At 41.6% G+C, this 22,726-nt stretch overlaps 1 protein-coding gene across 2 annotated transcripts in view; it reads right to left on the reverse strand.

The window, feature by feature from the left end:
• Positions 1–22,726, reverse strand: part of LOC111868295 (lysine-specific demethylase 5A) — a 131,980-nt gene that overhangs the window by 22,901 nt on the left and 86,353 nt on the right. For both annotated transcript variants that reach the window (XM_023858830.2, XM_023858829.2), the window contains 4 exons: positions 12,693–12,831; positions 11,931–12,110; positions 3,205–3,360; positions 9–165 (listed from right to left, as the gene is read on the reverse strand). In XM_023858830.2, coding sequence (XP_023714598.1) covers positions 9–165; positions 3,205–3,360; positions 11,931–12,110; positions 12,693–12,831 — 632 coding nt within the window. The remainder of the gene's footprint in view (positions 1–8; positions 166–3,204; positions 3,361–11,930; positions 12,111–12,692; positions 12,832–22,726) is intronic.

Consider the following 22,726-nt stretch of genomic DNA (forward strand, 5'->3'; position numbering starts at 1 on the left):
ATACATACCATGGAACCAGTCTTTACACAATTCACACTGTAACATGACACCTGAAACCCCACGACGGCATATGCAATATTTAGCCTCTCCAGTGTCACTCACTCTCTTCTTCAGGTTCTCTAAACGCAGATCACGCATAGCAACCATCTCCTGCTCCTCTGCTCCCTGAAAATGTTATATTCTGTTACTGTAGCATAGCAGGACATCTATCAAAGCTACTACACCCCTTGTCACTTTCCAAATAAATGATGCAGCGTGACAGTTTACGATGTTACATAAATGGTGACATCTGTAAGTGTAAACATCAATGAAGAAAGAAATCTTAAGGTTCTCATGGCAGTGAATATTATGATTATGATCTTCTGAGATGTGATGATGCATAGTTTGATTGACAGGTATCAATTTACCATGCCACATGTCCCATTTGACAAGACTACCATATTGACAATGAAGTAAAATTGGGTGGAGGGGGGGAAGAAATGTTCACATGAGCTTGGGAGTACATGTACTTGTGTTGTAAGTTTGGAAACCTGATCATTCAATCTGTTTTGATGTAAAGTTGAGAGGTAATGTAGGTGCTTCTCGGAAAGGAAACACTGCTGATGGCAGTGAAGATCCAAAAAGAAACATTAATTTGAAACCATACCTACAATTACCTGCAGCATACAGAGGCATTCAAATCACAACAAACTGGAAGTAACATATGAATTTATCTTGAACTGCCTTCTCCACAAAGTTAATCTTAGTGGCTGAGCAAGAGCTCAATATGATGAACTCACTGTCTTTTACTCAACTGGTGAAGATACTGCACAAAAGAGTCCTGCAGCCGAACTCATTATTTTTGCTCATGTGGTAACCAGTCAAAATATTCTAATTTATGTCACTAGAAGTAAGCATATGAACTTGCACCACACTTCATGTACTATAAAATGAATAAACTGTAAACAATCTATGGTAAATTTCAGACAACTCTCATAAAAAGAGCTGGTAGAGCCTTTGCTTTACTCATACAGCAGAAGACAAAGCAAAATGACACACCTGTACTCATACACTGTCATCATCTGATAGTGATGTAGATCATTACTACATCACTAGAAAGGTAGTAGAGTTCTATTTTCAACCTACAGTGTGAACCAAATTAACCACACTAGTGGTCTCATCGAACACAAAGATTTTCTTCCATAGAGCTTTTTACTCAAGGTATGATGTACCCTCAAAGATGTTTCAGACAGACAATAATGTGGTCTTCCAGATTATGTCACTAAGATGGAACGATATACTACCTCCATCTTGATGATAAAAGTTACATGGCATCATATTCTTAAGAAACATTACTGCCCAGCCACCTGACTAAATATTAATATAATCCAGACATCACAAAACAAATTTTCATCATTGTGAAAACCCTAAGTCTTATACAAACTGACAGTCTCTTCATCAATATATTATCAAAAAATTTGATGTAATCAAATCTGTAGTTATTAACCTCTTATCCATGAAATCTGCCACATTTTTATTACAGCAAAACTCCCACTTATGGTTTCTTTGGGGAACAGTGAATTGGAATACTAAACAAAGTTAAATCTTAAATGCAGGAAACTTAAAATTGCGATTAATGATCCTTGATCATTTAAACTGAACAGTAAATAAGAGCCTTAAAGTGGTGGATATTAAATGGGGAGTTCTGCTGTAATTTCCCTTAACAACAGTTTGGTTGTCGAGATAGTTTCAGCTATCATCTGTACCATACATGACAAAGAGTAATGTGAATCCTGTTCCTGGGTGATGGCACCATGTAGCTGTAGACTGTATTACTCATGAAGAAAGCAGTCTTCTGGGATTTGGCACCGTGTATATGTGGTGTTAACCAACATGTCGGAGGAACATATCGCCTCCATCTTCAGGGTAGAAGGAAAAATATAAGAAATCCGCAGGCGAAGAGGCCGTGAGAACCGGCATGTTCCTCCAAAACGTCGGTTAACACCACATATACACGGTGCCAAATCCCAGAAGACTGCTTTCTTCATAGTCACCGCCGTGAAAACCTTAAATCTTACATGTATTACTCATGTTTTGGAAACCAATGTCCCTGCTGACACTCATATTACAGGTACACAGGTCAGTAGGGACTGCATCACATCAGGTTCAATTAAACTGAGACTTAGAAGCTACAGGATTATCCTATATTATACTGACAACACCATTTTGTGCACTCAAGATGTGAAGTCCGTGCCATCTGAAAGTCATCACTGTCCATGGATGGAACAAATATTGTATTTATGGATGATGATGTGTTTGCCTTATTTTCAGAGTTAAAATTGAAAGGCCATTTTTATATCCGAATACAAAACATATAATGAAGTTTTCAATTGTCTGAAGCTTTGATGGGCTGATATTTTTAAGATATAGTATATGCTACCATACCATGCTGTTAGTACAGCGCCTGATAAAGAGACATGTTTCGAGGTCACAAGCCACAGTATGAATGAAAAGATTTCACAGCGAGGATAAAGTTGGGAATGGTGAAGACTGTTAATGTATGAAAAAAGGCAGGAATGGTTGTATGTTTTCAGAGTACTTAATGATACTTGCAATATCACACATTAAACAGCACTGAATGATAAGATGATTAATGAAGAAAGGATGTGGAAGAGATGTTAGTACCAACATCTGCCTGGAAGACTGAACGGACTCATGAGACCCCTCAGTCAGGGCAGCTAGTGTCTGGGCTGAGACCTGAACCCAAAACCTTCCAAATACGAAATAGGATTGCTAATCACCTGACTGCAATGTTCCGTCACAGAAATGATGAAGAGAGATTGAACAAAGGCAAGTGACTTCAAGAACACAGTGAAAGAGACTTGTCTTAACAAATGTAACATGTTTAAAACGGTTATTGTCTCTTATGTGTTTCTTTGTAGCAAACATATGAAAACAACATACAAAACTCTCTTTACATGGGTACATGTTCCTTAATGGGGGGCAGGGGAGTTCTTAGATGTCAAGTCACCTTCCACTCATGTAAATATAGTACACACATATGAAACATGCACATAAACACACACATACATTTGTATTTACTACAGGTTGCTGTAACCAGCAGAACATTTTAATAAACAAAAGTTTCCATTGTGTAATTTACTGTGTACACACGATGAACTGCAGGTGAGTCCAGTCACTTATCAGAATACATTATTCACTCACCTTGAAAGCTGCAACAACAGCGGCAGGGTCCACATCTCCATCCAATTTAACCTCACAAACTACTGGAGCAATAAGAACTGGCGAATTATCTTCACGGAAACGACGTTTTTTCTGTTTCAAAGCCGACACACCCACTTCAACTCTTGGTGACAATGCCTAGTATAGTAAATATATAGTGTAAAATCAATCAAGTCATTAATATTAAATATGGAACAACTTTAATAGATTTAAATGCAGTCAAGAAAAGAACAAAATCTGTATATGCAATGTGCTTCCCATAAAGCACACGTTATAAATGAATAAAGCACAGTATTTCTTTTATATGATACTAATGTAGCACAACACGTATTCTTATGCTAAAAGAACTAGATATAATGAAACAGAGGACACACAAACATGGGTTTCATGGTTGTTACAACTTGGTGTGCCTGATAAAAAAATTCCTGAAAATGTGTTATGAACATTATCAAGCAGAGAAAACCTCACTTCATGCTCTACTTCAATGAGCAAGTTGGCTTCTGACATGCATTCAGGAAGTATCTGAATCAAATCACAGTCAAGATATTAACTATTCTGAGGTTTTCCTTGGCCTTCAACATCCCCTCCAGACCAAAACAGGCTTCTTGTTGAGGCTGACACACTGATCCCCCCCCCCCTAGACTTTTCACAGAGTTCTCACAAAAAACTCTCCGAAAGTTGCCATACAAGCGCCAAGAGGAGAAGTTCTCACTTGGCAACATAATGCAGATGTGTGTGCGTGAATTAAATAGTTGTGTAGCAGAGCAGCAAGTCAGTTACTTCTCAGTTCAGTAGTTTGTAGTCAGCAAGAAGCCTGGTGTATGCAGAGAGAAGATAAAAGAAGATAACAGAGCAGAGAGTGAGCTGTGGCGTTACAGTGAAATGACAGGGGGGCAAGAACTGACGTCAGAATCATAAGTGGATACTAATGGTGAGAAAACAGCTGCTCCAAATAACAATACATGGTACAACTAACATCAAAAGCCTGATGGATCCAGCACTGCAAGTGGATATGAACAGCCAAAAGAAGAAAAGACATAAGCACTACCCAAGAACTCAAGAAAGGTTAGGAATTAGAAAAGGGCACATGTGCCAGCCAAGACAAAGTTTCTGGAAGAACTATGCACAGACATGAGTGCAGGCATGAAATAGGTGCCATCAGGGCATAATGACAGTGGTCAACCAGCAGACCAAGAATCTTCATAAGGAATTCAACAACAAGCTGCAGGCAATCAAATGCAATCTGTAAGCCGTGTGCCAGGAGTTCAGGAAACACAGGGACCACTGGTCTCACTGCCAGTTTGTGGAAACACAGGGATCACTGGTCTCACCGCCAGTTTGTGCAGAACATACCAGTTTGTGGAAACACAGGGACCACTGGTCTCACCGCCAGTTTGTGCAGCACATACCAGTTTGTGGAAACACAGGCACAACTGGTCTCACCGCTAGTTTGTGCAGCACATACCAGTCTGTGAAAACACAGGGATGAGTGGTCTCACTGCCATATCAGTCTATGGGTGCAAGCTGTAGTGACGTATGAGGACATTGTGGGAACTGAAGCACAACTACAGGGAACACCTGCAGGTGGAGGCCTGCCAGTCTCAACCCAGAAAAGAGCCATCTGAACTGCGTGTCTCTATAAGAACTTCCAGCAGCCAACAAGCAGCTGGCTTGTCGGGTCCTTGTCAAGTTAACCAAGGGCTTCCATCTGAAAGAAGGCAGCTTATGCTTTCATCAATGACATGAAGGACCAGGAAGTGAAGTAAACCATTCAGGCATGATAAGAGGTATTTTACTGAAGCTCTCAGCTTAGTCCTCAAGCCAGAGGTTTTGAAGGCAGTGGCTGGACCACCAATGAGGCTGTGGGAGGGAGGGGCCAGAGTTAATGGAAACACAGTCACAAGCTGCTGGACAAGATGACCTGTATGCTGACAGTGTGGGGAAGTAAATCATCAAAGTCGCAGATACTGCTGACGGAAACATGACAAGAATTTCCTGACAGAAGGCTGACCTAAAGAAATGAGTAATAGCCTATGCAAAGAAAAAGTCACTGGCATAATCACCCTCACTCCCACGTTTCACCCTCAAATGTCAGCCAAGAGGAATGACAGCCTAAATGCCAGGGGATAGACAGGGTTCTACAAGCCATGCCCTATGATCACTGACACTGGGGTTTCTGTTACCACTGCCGAGCTTCACATCATTGCAGAAATGCCCAAGAGGAACCTGAGTCAGAAGCAGGTTCTGCAGATAGTGTCCAGTAAGACTCTCCCTGTCTTGGAGGAGGCAACAGAGGAGCGGCCTCTGGCACACACGGCACTACAAATCAGGGTGGTCATTGAAAAGATCACAAATGAATCCATCCTGCAAGCTTATGACCCTGCAGTGGATCTAAGGCACTCTGTGCTGAGATTTCATGAGAAAGAAGTGTCATTATGGCTTCCTGGGGCACAACAACCATTTCCCTGTTTGATGACCAGCAACAAGGCAATACTGGCTCTGCTGTGCGGCAGTTGTGACCGTACAGTTTCAGGGCCTCTTGGTGGCAGTGCATCAGCATAGCGAGACCATGTCCGAAGGCTGTCCATTGAAAAGGACTGTACAGGGCAAGGATGCTGGTTCATCCTCCATGAGAGGCACATATCATGATGGTCAAACATCACCAAGGGCAGAAGCACACCAATGAGAATGCACTCCATTGCAAAGCCTGTACTCTCTACCAGACAGATGAATGGCAGTCAGTAGCCTGAAGCTATGAGTTGTCACTGCTCACATCACAGATGGTTGGAACCATGTCACTCTAGATGGATAGCAGCCAGATAATGATGTGTGGCTGACCCTAGAGAATATGGTAGCTGAACAGCACCCCAAGTAGAAAAACACTGCTCATGCAGTCTCAACTACAAGAATTAATGGGCACAGTGGCAGTCCCTAGTGGTGGAAGACACCGTACTGGATCACTGATAGGATATGGCTTACACAAGGTTCAATACAACCTAAACAGTTCTTCCCCAAAGCAAGGTGAAGGAGGTGCTGGAGAAGTCCATCAAGGATCATCAGGAAGACATGCTGGTGTCAACAAAACCCCCGACAACAATAGACCACAATACTATCAGCTACTTGCATGGGGGATGTTGAGAGCTTTTCCCAACAATGAGACACTCAAGCAGCAAGAAAAGGTACCCCAATCTGGAGCTGGACCCTGATGTGCCAGCATTACAGCAAGACACCACTTGAAAGCACTGACCCTGTCAGTGACAGGATAGGATGATGGACCTCTACGACCATCTAACCAGTTGTGTGGGATTCCATGAATGAGATTAAGAATGCTTGTACCACACAACCTGGACAAAGGGAATTTACCAAGACTTCCACCTTGATGGGAAGGCCTCCTTACAAGATGATCACCCAGATCAACAATTTAGTCTACAAAATCCAGCATCATCTCAGAAAGAAAGATGATAGACTGGCACCATATCTATGGGCTTTCAGAATGAGTAGCCTTGAGAACGCGGCACTAAGAGAGTTGACTTACAGGAGAGGCTAGCGGCCTCCATAGTCGAGAGGTAACATTCCCACCTCATGACTCGTAGTACGCGGGTTCAAATACCCGGCGGAGGTCGTCGAATTTTTAAGGGCGGAAAAATTCAGGGAACAAGTCCTCCGGGAGGGACTTTAAACCAGGGTCCCGTGTCGTAGCTTTACGGCACGTAAAAGAACCTCATACCTCCAAAGGAGGTCACTGAGCCAAAATTGCGGATGTTTCCCACCCAACAGCAGTCGCTAATACCTCCGGTAGATGGGGGAAGCATTATAGATACTTCTCAGCCAGTAGAGAGCTGGTCTCGCTGGCTGGGTGGGACTGATGGTAAGCACCAATACCGGTAGGATATAGAGACTGGTAGAAATCATAGAGGGAAGCACAATGGACCACTAGAGGTCTAAGTGCATGGGGAAACCCACCCTCTCTAATAACTAACTAACTACAGGAGAGGCTTGGTGGCCCAGTTTTGATCCCGGGGTAACTGTAACATTCTTATGTCACATGTTACAGGTGGTAATGACGCCATCCTCGGTGAGGTTGGCTGAACCATGGCTGTGTCTTTGATGGGGATGCATCATGGACCAGTGATGAGTTGGGACACCTCCTCGTGGTCCCACTGGGCAACAACAGTCTTGGGAGTCTGGATCAGTATGACCTTCTGAGGTTGGCAGCCAAGCTCCCATAAGGGCAATGGCATTATGACCAGAGCCTCCCACGCGGCAGCATAATGACTCTTGGGTGTCACTATGGTGTACCAGGGACGAATGTGGGAGAGCACTCCTATGGGGTAACTGGTGTCACACTCCCATTAATCATCTGGGATACCCCCCTCCCCCCAAACAGGCACTCTTGGTCCTGGAGGCTTGTGAGGGTTTCGTTCACAACAGGACAAGACCACCTAAGCCAAGGTGTGAGGCATCGTGCTGAGGGCTGCATGGCACTGGGGTGGTAATTAGCCAGTCTCTTGAATGATCTCCTCGGGGTACCAGGCAGCACCTCATTGTATTTATGCCTTCCACCCGTATGGGGCGCTGCGGGTGGTGACCTTTTAAATCCCCATGACTTGTGGGACCAAAATGAAAGGAACTAAATTAAAAACGGGTTGTAAGGACCTTAAACGGAAGAGGAACCCACTTCCAAGGGGATTCCTATGAGAAATGCTTCAGCAGGGGGCTGGAAGCTATGGTGAACCACTAAGAGACCCAGTTGCAACCAGCAAACCTGCTGTTGAACTTTCCACCAAAGGCAGGGACGAACCAGTGGTTCGGAACCTACCTGAGGTAAAACGAAAAACTCTATTGGGAGTCAGTAGTACTGACATACCCCTACAGGGGGCTAGTACCTCTAGCATACCTGCAGTAGGAGGATTGGGATACCTAGTCGCTGGAGTAGGTGGCCTGCGTCTAGCAAAAAGAGCCTTGTCTGGATGCGCCAGACTGAAGTTGAAAAGGCAAGAGCTGGGGCAAGCAAAGCAGGAACTGGGGGCAGACAGCAACCAGGAAATGCAGGCTCGTCCAAGCAGGGAGAAACCTCCACCAGTACCTTAAAGGGGCCAAGGTCGGAGGACAGTACCCCTGCAGAAACGGCTATAACTCTGAAAAGGCCCAGGGACTCTAAGGGACCAGGGACTTACAAGAAGGCTCTGACCAACATAAAGGTAGCTATCTTCAAGGAAACTTATCCTGAGGTTAAGCTTACCGAGATGACCAGAATTCCATTCTGGAAGCACTGGGGGAGGTGTTACATAGGACTCCAAAGGGAGAACTACCACAGCTGAAGTCCTACAGTCTGGAGGGAGGTGAACTTATTATATACGTGGTGACCAACAGTCTGGTCAATGGCTCATCAAAGCTATTACAGGCTGGAATCAGGGGGCCATGCTGAAGGCTAGTGATGCCAGGAACCTAACCAAGTCTTTTAAAGTGGCTCTCCAGACTAGGGACAAAGTTGCCCAGAATCAGGAAGAGCTGATGAAATGGACTGCAGACTCAATCCAGGACTTCATACTGAGAACTGGAGGGTACTCGATAAGCAGTCTGAGTCGAAAGGCCAGAGGCTCATCTTATTCATAGACCGAGACTCCCATACTATTATACAGAGGACCGGTTACAAAATATTTACAGGACTCTCACAGGGACTGTTAAGGTGCTGGATGATCCTGGGGATCAGCATCGGGCAGAACCTGTGTCAGATACAGCATCATCCAACTCGGTCTCTGAGGGGGAGGGGGATGATGTACCCACTCCCTCAGTTGACTGGAAAAGAATATCTGATGAGAAGAAGACAATCCCTCCTTTCATCAACCCGGACTTACCAGATCAGGGACCTCTCTCAGAGGAAACAAGGTCTGATAAAGAAAAGGAGCTGTGGAAGAAGGTATTTAGGAGGACATCTTTCCCAGCATTACAGAATCAACACACAACATACATACACATGACATTTACATATAAAGTACAATTCATTTAGACTAATCGACACCACAGCAAGGCTGCTATGGAAATTTTATGTCAACAACTTGTTGAAGGAAAAGTAGACGTAGCACTTATTCAGGAACCTTGGATATATAGGGGCCAAATAAGAGGCTTAACGAATTCTGGGGGAACAGTCTACTCTGTGGTACCTGGAGAAAATGTGAGATAATGCATGTATGTTAATATCATATTAATGCTTTACCCTTGCTGGAGTTCTCCTCCAGAGACACAACAATGGTGATGATGACATACACATTGGGCGGAGGCTGTGAGGAGCTCATTGTCACTTCAGCCTACCTTCCATATGACTCGGATGAACCACCACCTTCCAAAGAAGTGAGGGACATCACTGAATATTGCCATCTTAGGAAAAAGCAGCTCATCATTGGGTGTGACACCAATACGCACCACACATTGTGGGCGAGCACCGACATCAACTCAAGAGGAGAATGCCTCATGGAATATCTGGTGATTTCGAAACTTAATATTCAAAACCAAGGTAACGAGTCTAAATCTGTGGTCTGCAATAAGCAGGAGGTTATCGACTTGACACTAGGGACCAATAAAATAGGAAACCTGGTAAGTAATTGGCATGTATCTGATGAGCTGTTCCTATCGGATCTCAGATACGATATATGCTTTCTAGTAAACAACATTACAGTAGTAGATCAAGCTACTTACAGGAATCCTAAGAGAACCAATTGGGAGTCTTACAAAGACAACCTAAAGGTAAATCTGGAGACCATCTCGCAAAATATACGCACACTAAAGGATGTTGATCGGTCCGTTGACCAGTTCCAACTGGCTATTATCTCGTCCTTTAATAGGACTTGTCCAGCCAGGACCACTCGCTAACCAAGAAGAGTGCCTTGGTGGAATAAACAGCTGAGTGGGCTTAGAACCAAAATGAGAAGGATGTTTAACACAGCTAAAAGAACAGGGCAGTGGGACACCTACAAGGAAGCCCTTACCTATTACAACAAAGAAATAAGGAGGCCAAGTGATCCTCATGGAGGAGACACTGCAAGAAGATCAATGATGTACCAGGTGGTGCCAGCCTCATGAGAATCATGGCAAAACAGGCGACCAACAAGGTCAGAACGATTAAGCTGCCTAACGGGCAGTATACTCAAACACGATGGGAGACACTGAATGAATTATACAGGGTTCACTTTCCTGATTCAAAATTGATTGATAATTTGGACAATGGACAGGGTCAGCAAAACCTGGGCACTTGCCAAAGCAAGACGAACATCGTAGACTGGAACCTGGCCAAAGTCATGATTAACCAATAAAAAATCAGATGGGCACTGAATACATTTAGACCATTTAAGTCAGAGGGAACAGATGGAATTGTACCGGCACTTTTGCAGTAAGAGGCAGAACTCTTAGTTCCACACCTATGCCGCATATATAGAGCGTGCATGGCATATGGTTTTATCACTATGGCATGAGGGCAAGTTAAGGTGACATTTATCCTAAAGCCCGGGAAACTAGATTACACACAGACTAAGGCTTATCGTCCTATCAGCCTGGTGATTTTCCTTTTGAAAACAATGGAGAAAATAGTGTATAGGCATATCAGGGACGGGGCATTGAGGACATATCCTCTACACCGAAACCAGCATGCCTACCAAACAGGTAAATCTACCAGAAGCACACTACACAATGTGGTAACATGCACAGAAAGTGCGACTGAACACAAGGATATTTGCCTTAGGAGCATTCCTTGACAGAGAGGGACCTTTTGATAGAACCTCATTTGATATAATCAAACAGGCCACTGGAAAGCATGGCATAGAGCCTGCAATATGCAGGTGGATCAGTGGTATGCTAGAAAGCAGAACCATAGCTGCCACACTAAGAGAAACCCTGGGGGCATCTGTGTCTAGGGGCTGTCTACAGGGGGGTGTGCTCTCACCTCTGCTGTGGAGCCTGGCCGTTGATGATCTTCTGTGGGGACTTAATGATGATGAGTATTATACAGCAGGATATGCTGATGACATAGCAATCCTCATAAACAAAAGATTCCTTTCAGCAGCATCAGAGTGTCTTCAAACAGCTCTGTACACGGTCCAACGATGGTGTGAAAGAACAAGCCTTTAAACCAATCCTAATAAGACGGTAATTATACCATTTACCAGGAAGTGAAATATAAAGGGCCTTACAGAAATAATGTACTGAACATAAAATGCATGTTTCGTTTGTTGATACTTTTGTTCACATCATTCTTCACGCCAACAAATATTAAAAAATCACGCTTGAAACACATGCAAAAATGAATCCAGTTCTTCACATAAAGCAGTCTTTAAAATATTCTGTTTCATATGAAAACTGAATTGGCTACACAGTTCTTCATAAGATTAAATGTCATGAAAATCTGTTCAGCAACACTGCAGTTGTTTAACACATACAGGCAGATGGATGTGAGAGGTGCTCCACAGGGTTGCAAACATCCCCAAAAAAAAGCATATAGAAAAGCTGTGAACCAGATAATTTGCACACAGATAACAGTGTGTGATGTACATACAATATAGTAAGGACTCTTGGTACTATGCAGTCTTTGGGACATGTGTGTACATGCTATTAACCTCCTTTGTAAGGAAAGGGATTGACAATTACATAATCAGTAAACAAGGAATAAAATAAATGGAGACAAAGCAGCTTAACATGAAAATCACATGTGCACTTACTTCCATTAGTGTGTAATGTGAGTTCTTCCTCAAAAAGGTACGAGCTGTTCGTTCTTTCCATGTCTTGGCACCATTCAGCTGTGACTCTAGTTGTGGAAGCAGTTCCAGACGAACAGGGATGCTCCGCCCTTTGTTTACAAGCAATTCCAAAGCATCCATATAGGGGAAATTTTCAGCCCTCTATAGAAATAAGGAAAGGAATATAAAGATTACATATCAAAGAATTCATTTATACATAAGATATTTGTGAGGAAAAGTGAATGTACTCTGCTGTCAGAAAATAAACTGGCAAAGCAAGCACACCCTTTAGAAGCACATGGCCTGAGTGGATATTCTTCAAGCAACAAAAGGATTCTAAAAAATTTCATACCCAATGTGGAGAAAGTTCATAAGTACTAAATACTTCTCACTGTACAATAAAGCCTGAAAAAACAGTACACTACCAAATGTAAAGGTAAAGCTATCCCTGTAATAGGCTGTGGAGGTCCATAGGGTTGTGATGTTGTGGCTCCGACATGATAGTGGGGTTGCCAGTGACCCAAGGCCATAGTGCGGCTAGAAGGATTAGATCAACTGAAAAATCCCATGACATCATCGGGAATTGAACCTGCAACCTTCTGGCTTGTAGCACAGTGCCTCAACCAACTATATTACAGCGTGTCCCAACATAATACTGTACTCATGATAACTGATACAACCTCCAAAACTACAAACTATAAACAAAATATAAGAAATTCATTTTCCATACATAGAAAACCATACCTGAATTGTTTCTACTTTTGTAGACCATTCTTTTCCCTTTTTAAGAGCATCTTTTAAGGTTCCAATATTGGGAAGAAATGCTGGAATGGCCTCTGCTTCCTTCAAAAGTGTTTCTATAGTACAGATTGTTTGTCGGGATCTGAAAAGCATATAAAACATGATATATGAGGGTAAGTCAATAAGTAAGTTACAAATGGATATAGGACTTAAACAAATAAGAGTACGGATTCAAAAAATGCTTTTATTTCTCAACATAATCTCCCTGTACATTGAGGCACTTGTACCATCATTTCAGAAGCCCCTGAAAACCAGCAGTATAAAATTCTTTGGGCTGCTGTCGGAACCACGCATGTTCACACGGCATGGCCTACCTCATAATGCATGACAGGTTAGGTTTTCACAAAGTCTGTGCACGATGGGTGCCATAGATACTGACCCCACAACACAAAATGCAAAGAATGGGTCTGGCATTACAACATCTCAATCGCTACCATGATGAAGGACATGATATGCTAGCCCGAACTGTCACAGGTGATGAGTCTTGGGTTCACAATTACCAGCCCAAGACAAAGCGTGCATCAATGCAGTGGAAATATCCTGCATCACCTGCCAAAAAAAGTTTAGGGTGACACCGAAAGTGATGCTCAGTATTCTGGGATCACGAAGGCATACTGCTCATAACATTCCAGCCTCAAGGACAAACCGTAAATGCCAACTCCTACTGTAACTTCCTCAGGAAACTTCTTAAGGCCATTCAATGGAAGCATGCAACCTGTCATGCGTTATGAGGTAGGCCATAATATGTGAACACGCCTGGTTCCGACAGCAGCCCAAAGAATTTTATGCTGCTGGTTTTCAGAGGCTTGTGAAACAATGGGACAAGTGCCTCAATGTACAGGGAGATTATGTTGAGAAATAAAAGCATTTTTCAAATCAGTACTCTTATTTGTTTAAGTTCCATATCCATTTGTAACTTACTTATTGACTTACCTACGTATATTAATAAGATGAAAATTTGATATATCAGTCTTACGTTAGTAGTTTAAAACCTTAATGCCAGAGTTCTGCGCTCTTATTCAAACAATGCTATATCCACATGTGGAAGTCCAGACTCTTATACCTGCAGTTCTGCAGTCTCAATTAAAATATCTGTTATGTTTTGCTGACTGTTTGGTTCCTTTTTTGAGTCATATAACAGTATAAATCTGACTTACAGCACTACAACAGGATTTTCCTACAGTCTGAGGAAATCCATGAAACACCTCAGTCAGGACAGCCTGTCTCTGAGCCCTGACCTAAACATGAAGTAGCAATGTTAGCCACTCAAATGCAAGGTCTGGTACAAAAATACTAAGACAATTGGTCAGAATTACTGGGTTTTTGGACTCTGCCCATTGTACCACATTCTGCAAACTATAAAACACAATGTTTCAGGAACTAGATCTGTTTCCATCCTCAGGTGAGGGGTAGGGGGGAAGACACCTACTCCAGTCATTGAGGTTAGCTCTATCTAAGGGACCCAAAAGAGTAGGTGTCTTCCCCCTCCCCCAAGGATGGAAACAGAACCAGCTTCGAAAACGTTGTGTTTTCTAGTTTCTAGAAAACCGGATGATGAACGAAGTCCAAAAACCCAGTAATTCTGAATATTACATACCATCGCCTGAGCCGTTTAGAATCTACTTAACACAACTGGGTTTCAATCATAAAAGATAACAATAATAAGGTACAACCTGAAGCTAACCAAGAAGTTCTGGAAACAACTAATAACCTACTTTCCTTTCAGATGGCATGTGCCACACAGAAAATGAAAAAATTAGGAGGGAACATACAGACAGCAAGGTGATCCCATAAGCCTCCTTCATACAATATGGTAAAAGGTAAAAATATTCCTGTAGCAGGCCATGCAGACCCTTAGGGTTGCAAGATGTCAAGGCTCCCACATTTTCTAGACAATCGGCTCACAGATGGCAGCCATGTTGTCATCCTTACATGCTGGCTGCCCTTTACACCCAGGAACATTCCTGGTACTCATTTCTGTTGGAGGCTGCACTGACCCTAGGCCCATAGTGCGGCTGGAAGGATTAGGCGAATTGAAAAATCCAATAGCCTCACATGGAATCGATCCCATGACCTTCCAGCATGTAGCATTCACACAATATAGACCAGACAGAAAACGAAAAAATCAGAGGTGACACAAAGAGAGTAAGGTGATCTCACGAGTCTCCTTTTCTTTTTTTAAAACATGGAAAGTAGGCTAAAAATATGCAGTACATGGAGAATCCATTACTTTGTTCATGAAAAAATGTGCAAGTTCCTTAACAAAAGTTCAATAGTATGTCTCTCCTGCATGGACAAGCCTGTATGTTAGGTTTCCTAGTGTAAGTGATACTAGAGAAAAATACAAGTCCTTCTGGAGTAGGCTGCTTAACTCTTCCCTGTCCATGGATATGCTGGGTGTACCATGCATACTGTCCTTGTTCTCCTATGGCATACTCAGTGTAGGGCTTATAGTTGGTATTTTACTTAGCTGATAGATGGCAGTGAGTATTCAAATACTCTATCAGAACCATAGGAAATTATTTTCTTCTTTTTCATATATCAAGTGCACCCGCAAAGGTGGCTTCTACAAGTGATGTTCACACTCACAGAACTAGTTTTGGAGACAAAGAAATAGAATACTTGTTGAGTAATTCTAACAGTGACATTGATACTAGTGATGTGTAAAGTGAAAATGAAAACTGCTATGAAGAAAAGAGTGATGGCAGTGCAGAGGAAGAGGAGGAAGACAGCAGTGCAATAAGGGACAATGTGACAAAAACAACAGTGTTCAAACTGCTTACATTACCTCACAACACACATGAACAATTGTTCGCAAGCTCATACTGCACAGCTGAGATTAGTTTATGTCACATTTCACATACTATAACCATGGAGGAGCTGGGAGTGCTTATGAACATGGCTCTATGATAAAGTGGAGAAGAAAATAATTTTCCGAAACTTGGATGGACAAAGAACCTGTTTCTCAGAGATGTGTTCAGTTGATATCACTGTTTTCTGATATTTCACTTGTACCCTCCCAACACCCCAGAAGAAGGCATGACAAGTGGAGCACAGAGAATAAAAAATGTAGCTCTGTATTTTGATTGTAGATTTCTTAAACATTTTACCCTAAGCAGTTACCCAGCCATATATGACAGCACTGCTGAGTTCAAAGGTTGACTCATCTTTAAGATGCATAACCCAAAGAAACCAGCAGAGCTTGGGTTACTAGTGTATATTACTAGGGACTGTGAGCTTGGGTACACTTCAAGTACTGCTCCATACTTTGGAAAGGGATCAGGCCAGTGCTCCATTCAGGTGACTGGTTATCATGGTCTATTGATGGACATGGTTTTCATTTATATACAGCCCACTTCTATAAGAGCAGTGAAAGAAGTACAGACATGATGGAAAAAAAATTCACTAACAGGAACTATAAGAAAAGCAGAAAAGTTCAGGAAGATGAAAATGAAGAAGGGTGAAGTTCAGGCACTTGGCACGGGAACACAAAAGGGTTGTCCTGATTTTGGGCACTTAACACAATGTGGGCACACAAAGAGAAGAAGGGGTAGTGAGAAAAGGGGAGAGTGAAGAAGGGGTAAAGCCGATGGCTGTGCGTGTGACTGCTGACAGAGTAGACCACATCACAAGTTATGGTTGCAAAAGCAAATCGTATGCATGGAGGAGAAAGTTATTCTTCTGGCTGTTGGAGGCATCAGTTGTATATTTTTTATTTTGATGAACTGAACAGAAAGAAAATTCACCTCATGTTCAGGAGCAATTTAATAGAACAGTTAGCCAGCCGTTTGGTGATGTGAGGAACTCAAGTGCCAGAAACTGAGGGTGACCTTCTTGTGGTGATACTGAAGAATATCTGAATGAGCAGCAACATTTCATATATTAGTTTAAGAAGAAAGAGTGTGCAGTGTGCAGCAAGAGGAGAGTGCAAGTGACTGAAACAACGATTACCTGTACAGACAGCATGTGTTAAATTAAATCCATCAGAAATGAGTTAATGCGTGCAATAACATGGCTACTGAATTTTAAATAGTTTCTAAACTTCTTAATGTATAAACTGCCCATGGGACAAAACTGAAATACACGTTTCCTCACAGTTGTGGCCTTCTGGGATGTGACACCTTGTAGTATGGCAGATAGGTTCCAATATTTGTGAGCAATCTACTGCAGGGAAAAACCAGACATGAGTGATATAGGAAAGAGAGTAGTACTCATAGAGTGGATTCTGGCCAGTCAAATGGTGGTCTGAGGTACTGAAATGGGTTGGGGGGGGGGGCAATTAAACAGCTGCTGAAAGACAATTACATGAAATGAAGGAAAATGTATACTACAATGGAGAAGGTGGGGAAAATGGTGGGAGAAAAAAGGAAGCCTATATAAAATTGCATCCTAGAAGACTGCAATAAAATATTCACCACAGCAAAAACCTCAAAACTCACAGGTTCCCTTGCTATAACTGGAATTGTTTTCTGAGCTGTATGTGTTAATCAATGTGCTCACTGAGATGTGAAAACAAATGGCAATCAAAGTCAAAATGTCAATAAACTAATGACCTTTGCCTCCACAAGGAGACAAAGATCTATAAGACACCCAGTTAAGAAACCTAAACTTTACCTGGTGCAGGAGTCGTAATTTTATCAAGGCTTTAATTGTTTCTTGCATCCTGTTGTGTATTTAATCAATATTAGGGTTAATTTCATCGACCACACAACACGTTTTTATTATTGTCACACTACATGTTTCGACCTCAAGAGGTCATCCTCTTTTAAATTTAAAATTTAAAACATTTAAAAAAATTTAAATGATTTTTTTTAATTTTTTAAATTTTTAAATTTTAAATCTTAACTTTTAACATTTGAATAGTATTTTAACTTGTATTTTATAAGAAGAACTTGACATATATAATTGAGTGTAGGCCTGAACAGGATAAAGGATCGAAATAAGTGGAAACCAAATGTGATTGCGTGTGATTGTGCAACTGTGTTCATACACCTGAGGATGACCTCTTGAGGTCGAAACATGTAGTGTGACAATAATAAAAACGTGTTGTGTGGTCGGTGAAATTAACCCTAATATTGATTTTATCAGGGAATTTCTGGACTCCTGCTAACCCAAATCTTAATTTGACAGATATGCAGCAGGTAACTGAATTCACCCCTAAAACCCCGGACACTTGATACTTTTTACTTGGAGGAGGCAATTTAAGTGGCATCCCAACTTGCCCAGTCCAGCCAATCAAATCTCAAGTGGGACATCTTCTGCCAGAATCTCTGCAAACCAGGGCAGACGCCTATTTTCAGGGATGTCGGCTGCATCACTCTGAAAATTTCACTCACTGGGGACATATGTGCTCAGTGTATCTCCAACCACCTGTATCTTTTTCTTCTTAGGCCTCCATAAACACACCTGTACCCAAATTATCCCCTTAAGTCTAATTACGATGGTGAATCTGTATCACCATTAGTGCAGTTACTAATAAAACCCCAGTAACTGTTGACCAGTGTTGCTTGTGCAGGAGCAAATCTCTACCTGAGTGCGTTCCTTGTCACTCAAGTCACAGCCAGTCAACATGACCTGAGAAGAGCCATTTTCTCTCCATATGATATGCCACTACAAAATGGCTATAGCAGGAAGGAACTAATGTTTTGGAGGATCACTGGTACATGTTGAATCCCAATTTAACATTCTTCCTTCATGCTTTGCATCCTGCTGTATTACAGAATCACTGCAAATAGTGACCATCTATACAACAATTCCTTTAACAATTAAATAAACAGACAACAGTATCAGTATTGATTTATTGTGGTTATACTATGCTATTACCTGTTGCAATCTTGACAGATTATCAGAAAGATTCAAAATAAAACAATAAATAAATAAATAAATAAAGTCACTAAAATGTAACTTAATGTTAAAATAAATTTCCATAACATGGATCAGCTTTTCGTATCAAGATATGTGCTATAATTTTGTACAGAATGTTAAAATCCTTTAAATTTAGGATGAAATTATGATTGCTTTTGTGTATATAATATTGGTATATTGTGATGAGTGTTGTGTGTTGTTTGGTAGATGTGTGGGATGTTTCTAACCTGGAAATTCTTGTTGAGTGGTCGCTTCAGTGTGGTTGGGTGATAAAGGGTGCTGCAAATGGCTTACTGCTCATAATGGTCTTCCTGCTTTTAGTTACCTATTTCAATGGCACATGTACATCTTCAGTATATGGAGGTATGTGCTTGTACTAGTAGCTTGCCAAACCTCAGACATGCCACAAAACCTGACCTCACAGATTAACAACAGAAGTCAGGCCAGTACACATCACTCAGGACCATCCACAAATTACCTACAATCTAACAGATACAACACAATTTGGATATGGCCACATTTCCACAAACCCCCTATTATTAGTACCTGTTGTGTAGACCACCACTATACAGTATGGTTAATATTCCTTCAATTAAGGTTTCCCCTCCTTTAACAATAATTCTAATCAGCCCAAGTAAAGAAACTATGTGTTAAACTTCCTCCATTTAAAATGATCCTGCATTTAGTCACTAAAGAACCATTTAACATGCCAAAAGTTTGTACCTTACTGTTTTTGTTTCACACAGCTTTTCTTTGCTAAACTTGCAAAAAGATCTTATACAAAAAAACACAGACTTCAAATAATGCATGAAAGTGGCTACAGATATACCAAACTGGACTATAAAACGTAAACAAGCTACACAGGTTAATGATTTCAATTTTTTCAACAGGCCTAAACCTCTTCAACCCATTTCTTTCTAATAATATACTTTCCTTTAATACATTCCCAACTACATGCTATCCTAACAGTATTTAAAGTTGGATCACAGCAAGCATTCTAATCCAACTTAATCACTTGCTGTATCATCATAGTGTGTTTAACTGTTGTGAGCTATAACACAAGTGCATACCGGGAAGAACAATCCCAAATTGAAGTTGTGCAGGGAGCCTTCATAAAGAAATTACTTAGAACTGTGGCATGTTTGCTCAAAGCAAAAACTGTGGAGCCAGAGAAACAGGATGGCTCTGAAACGTTTCTAGGTAATGTTCATGAAACAGAAAATAGCATGATATCTGTTACTAGGCAGCAGATTTTTAATTAGCAAGAACAGACGGCCACTGCTAGGGAACAGCTCAGTAAACACATTCCCATGGGAATGGTTAGAATACGAGAAGGAATGGTGTGTTGTCTGTGCAGGCCACGTCAAGGAGCTATACGGAAGACAACTGGGGCAACCTAGACATTTCTGTACTGGAGGCTGTGAAGAAAAGGGATAGCTGGAAGGGAATCACCATTCAGTAAGGACTTAAGCATGGAAGCTGCAGAGTCTCCACTGTTAGAAGCCGCTACCTGAGAACAGATGGTGAAGACACAGCAGGCTGGAAAAGACTTAGCGTGTGCTGTAGTAATTTGTAGAGTGTGGAGATTAGTGATGGCATTTCAGTTACTTGTAGTTCCAAGCTGTGTGTATAAGTGGTCAATAAAACCAATATCTGCTCGAAAATCCCATTAACAGTGCCACACACACACACATACACCCGTGACAGTACTACGAACAGATTTATGGAAACCCAAATTGAATAAAACAATTTACAAAAAATGGAAATACAGCAGAACCATGATGGAACAAGCATGGTTTATAAGAACTTCATTACAATAAGAGAAAAAAAACATTATCACTGAAAATTCCTTAATATTACATATATAGAAAAATCTCACATGAAATGAGGAAATTCATCCAACAATCTTGTCAGAACTGACAATTCATAGTCAGCTGTGACTTCTCTTCCATAACTTTTTGCAATAATCATAACTGCACTTTTGCTTCCGAAAGTGTTTACTGCTGGCAGTCTGTAAAGGTACCATTATATCACACCTTGTGCCTCTCTCTTGAAACTGAATGAAAATCCATTCAGCAGTTCAGAAGTTACACATACAGATAAACACTTTGAAGCTAATGCATGCACCTAAGCAACTTTTTTCATGAATACATAAAACAGGCTGAACATCCTGCCACCTACATTATTTTCTTGTCCCTCTGTGCCACACAGTTACAGGTTGTCCCAGGAGGAATGTGCCAAACTTCAGGAGGGTGTTCCTTATGTTAAAGTATGCCGATATAACCCAAAACACCTATGTCCAAAGCTGAACGGTTACGGAGATAATGGCCCGGGAAAAGTGTGGTCTTCTGGCAGGTCCACGCACTATACCTGTCAGCTGAGACGCTTTATCTATGTTTGTCCTTGAGTGCGCTGATTCACACTAGCCATAAGCTCATGTGCTACATACAGAGTACGTTGCGGCTGCGTCGTGAATGGTTGGTAATTAGTTGTGCGAAGTTGCTGAAATGCCTTTTGTGTTTTCACACGTTGAATTCTGTGTGTGGATTTTGTGGTGGCAATGCACGTGCTGCTGTTGAAGAGTACCAAAGGCGTTTTCCCGATCGAAGGATTCCATCTCAAAGTGTATTTACACGAATTCACCAGACATTACGTGATACTGGTTCTCTTCCGAGTGTTTCTGTGCAGTCTGAAAGGGAGGATGTACGAATGATAAACACACGAGAGAACATTCTTGAGATGGTTCAGAGAAGTCTGCGTCTGTCCACTCGTAGAATGGCCTCCCGCATTGGCGTATCACGTATGCAGGTGTGCCGAACTTTACATGATGAAGAGCTGTATCCTTAGCATGATCAAAGGGTACAACATCTGGAACCAGGCGACCATGCACAGCGTATGGATTTGTGCCACTGGATAAAAGCTCATCCCGAACTGTTGAGCATCATTTTATTCAGTGATGAGGTGTCTTTCACCCTGGACGGTGTAAATAATTTACGAAATGTGCATACGTGGTCCCATAATAATCCACATGAGATAATGGAAACGAAATTCCAAAAGAGATTTTCTGTGAATGTACGTTTAATACAGTTATGTAGTCTGTTTATACCACTATGCGCAGTCAGCCATGTTACGTAAGCGCTTGCCAGTCATGTGTCATGTATAGTGCTTGGAAACCTAAGGACAATTATGACATGGCGAGCGAGTATTTTGTACTTCAATTTTATGGCTTCATGTCATTCACAAGTTAGTTTGATGTTACGTACATTATTAACATTACAGAAACCACGTACTCCTGCCAGTTTTAATATGTATTTTGTAATCAACAAGTGTGTAACACCGGTCAAAGTTTCACACTTCTCTGGCCATTATCTCCGTAACCGTTCAACTTTGGACAAATGTGTTTTGGGTTATAATGGCATACTTTAACATAAGGAACACCCTCCCGAAGTTTGGCACATTCCTCCTGGGACACCCTGTATATACAGAGTATTTCACGACTTTAGGGCATAACTGCAGGAGGTGATTTCCTAGGTCTTTGTAATCAAAAAAGTTCATATAAACATGTGTCCGATTTTGGATGGTTACGGAGTTAGGACCATTTTAAACTCAGAATAGAAGGTGACGATTACTGACAATAAACAGAACAAAATAATAAACCAGCATAATACATGATACATTTAAAGTATGAATGTAAAGGTAACCTCATGAAATTACCTTTAATTTGAACTTATTGGTGCTTAAAGCTGATTTTCGAAAAAGCCACCGATGGCCGCAACACAGGCTGCCGCTCGGTTGTAAACCGCGCTGGACATTTCAACCCACAACGCCTTAGGTGCCTCTCAAGTGTCGAGATAACGAGAACGCTCTGTACTTAGCTGGCTAAAAATAGTGACCCGTCAGATGATAAATGCAGTTCACACGAGGGCGTGTACGGGAATGAAAAAACGGTCATAACTCCGTAACTGTCCAAAATCGGACACATGTTTATATGAACTTTTTTGATCATAAAGACCTAGGAAATCACCTCCTGTAGTTATGCCCTAAAGTCGTGAAACACCCTGTATGTATGTATGTGTGTATATATATATATATATATATAAACAATTAAAGGT

This window comes from Cryptotermes secundus, unplaced genomic scaffold, assembly GCF_002891405.2.
Source record: "Cryptotermes secundus unplaced genomic scaffold, Csec_1.0 scaffold1115, whole genome shotgun sequence".
Lineage (NCBI taxonomy): Eukaryota > Metazoa > Arthropoda > Insecta > Blattodea > Kalotermitidae > Cryptotermes > Cryptotermes secundus.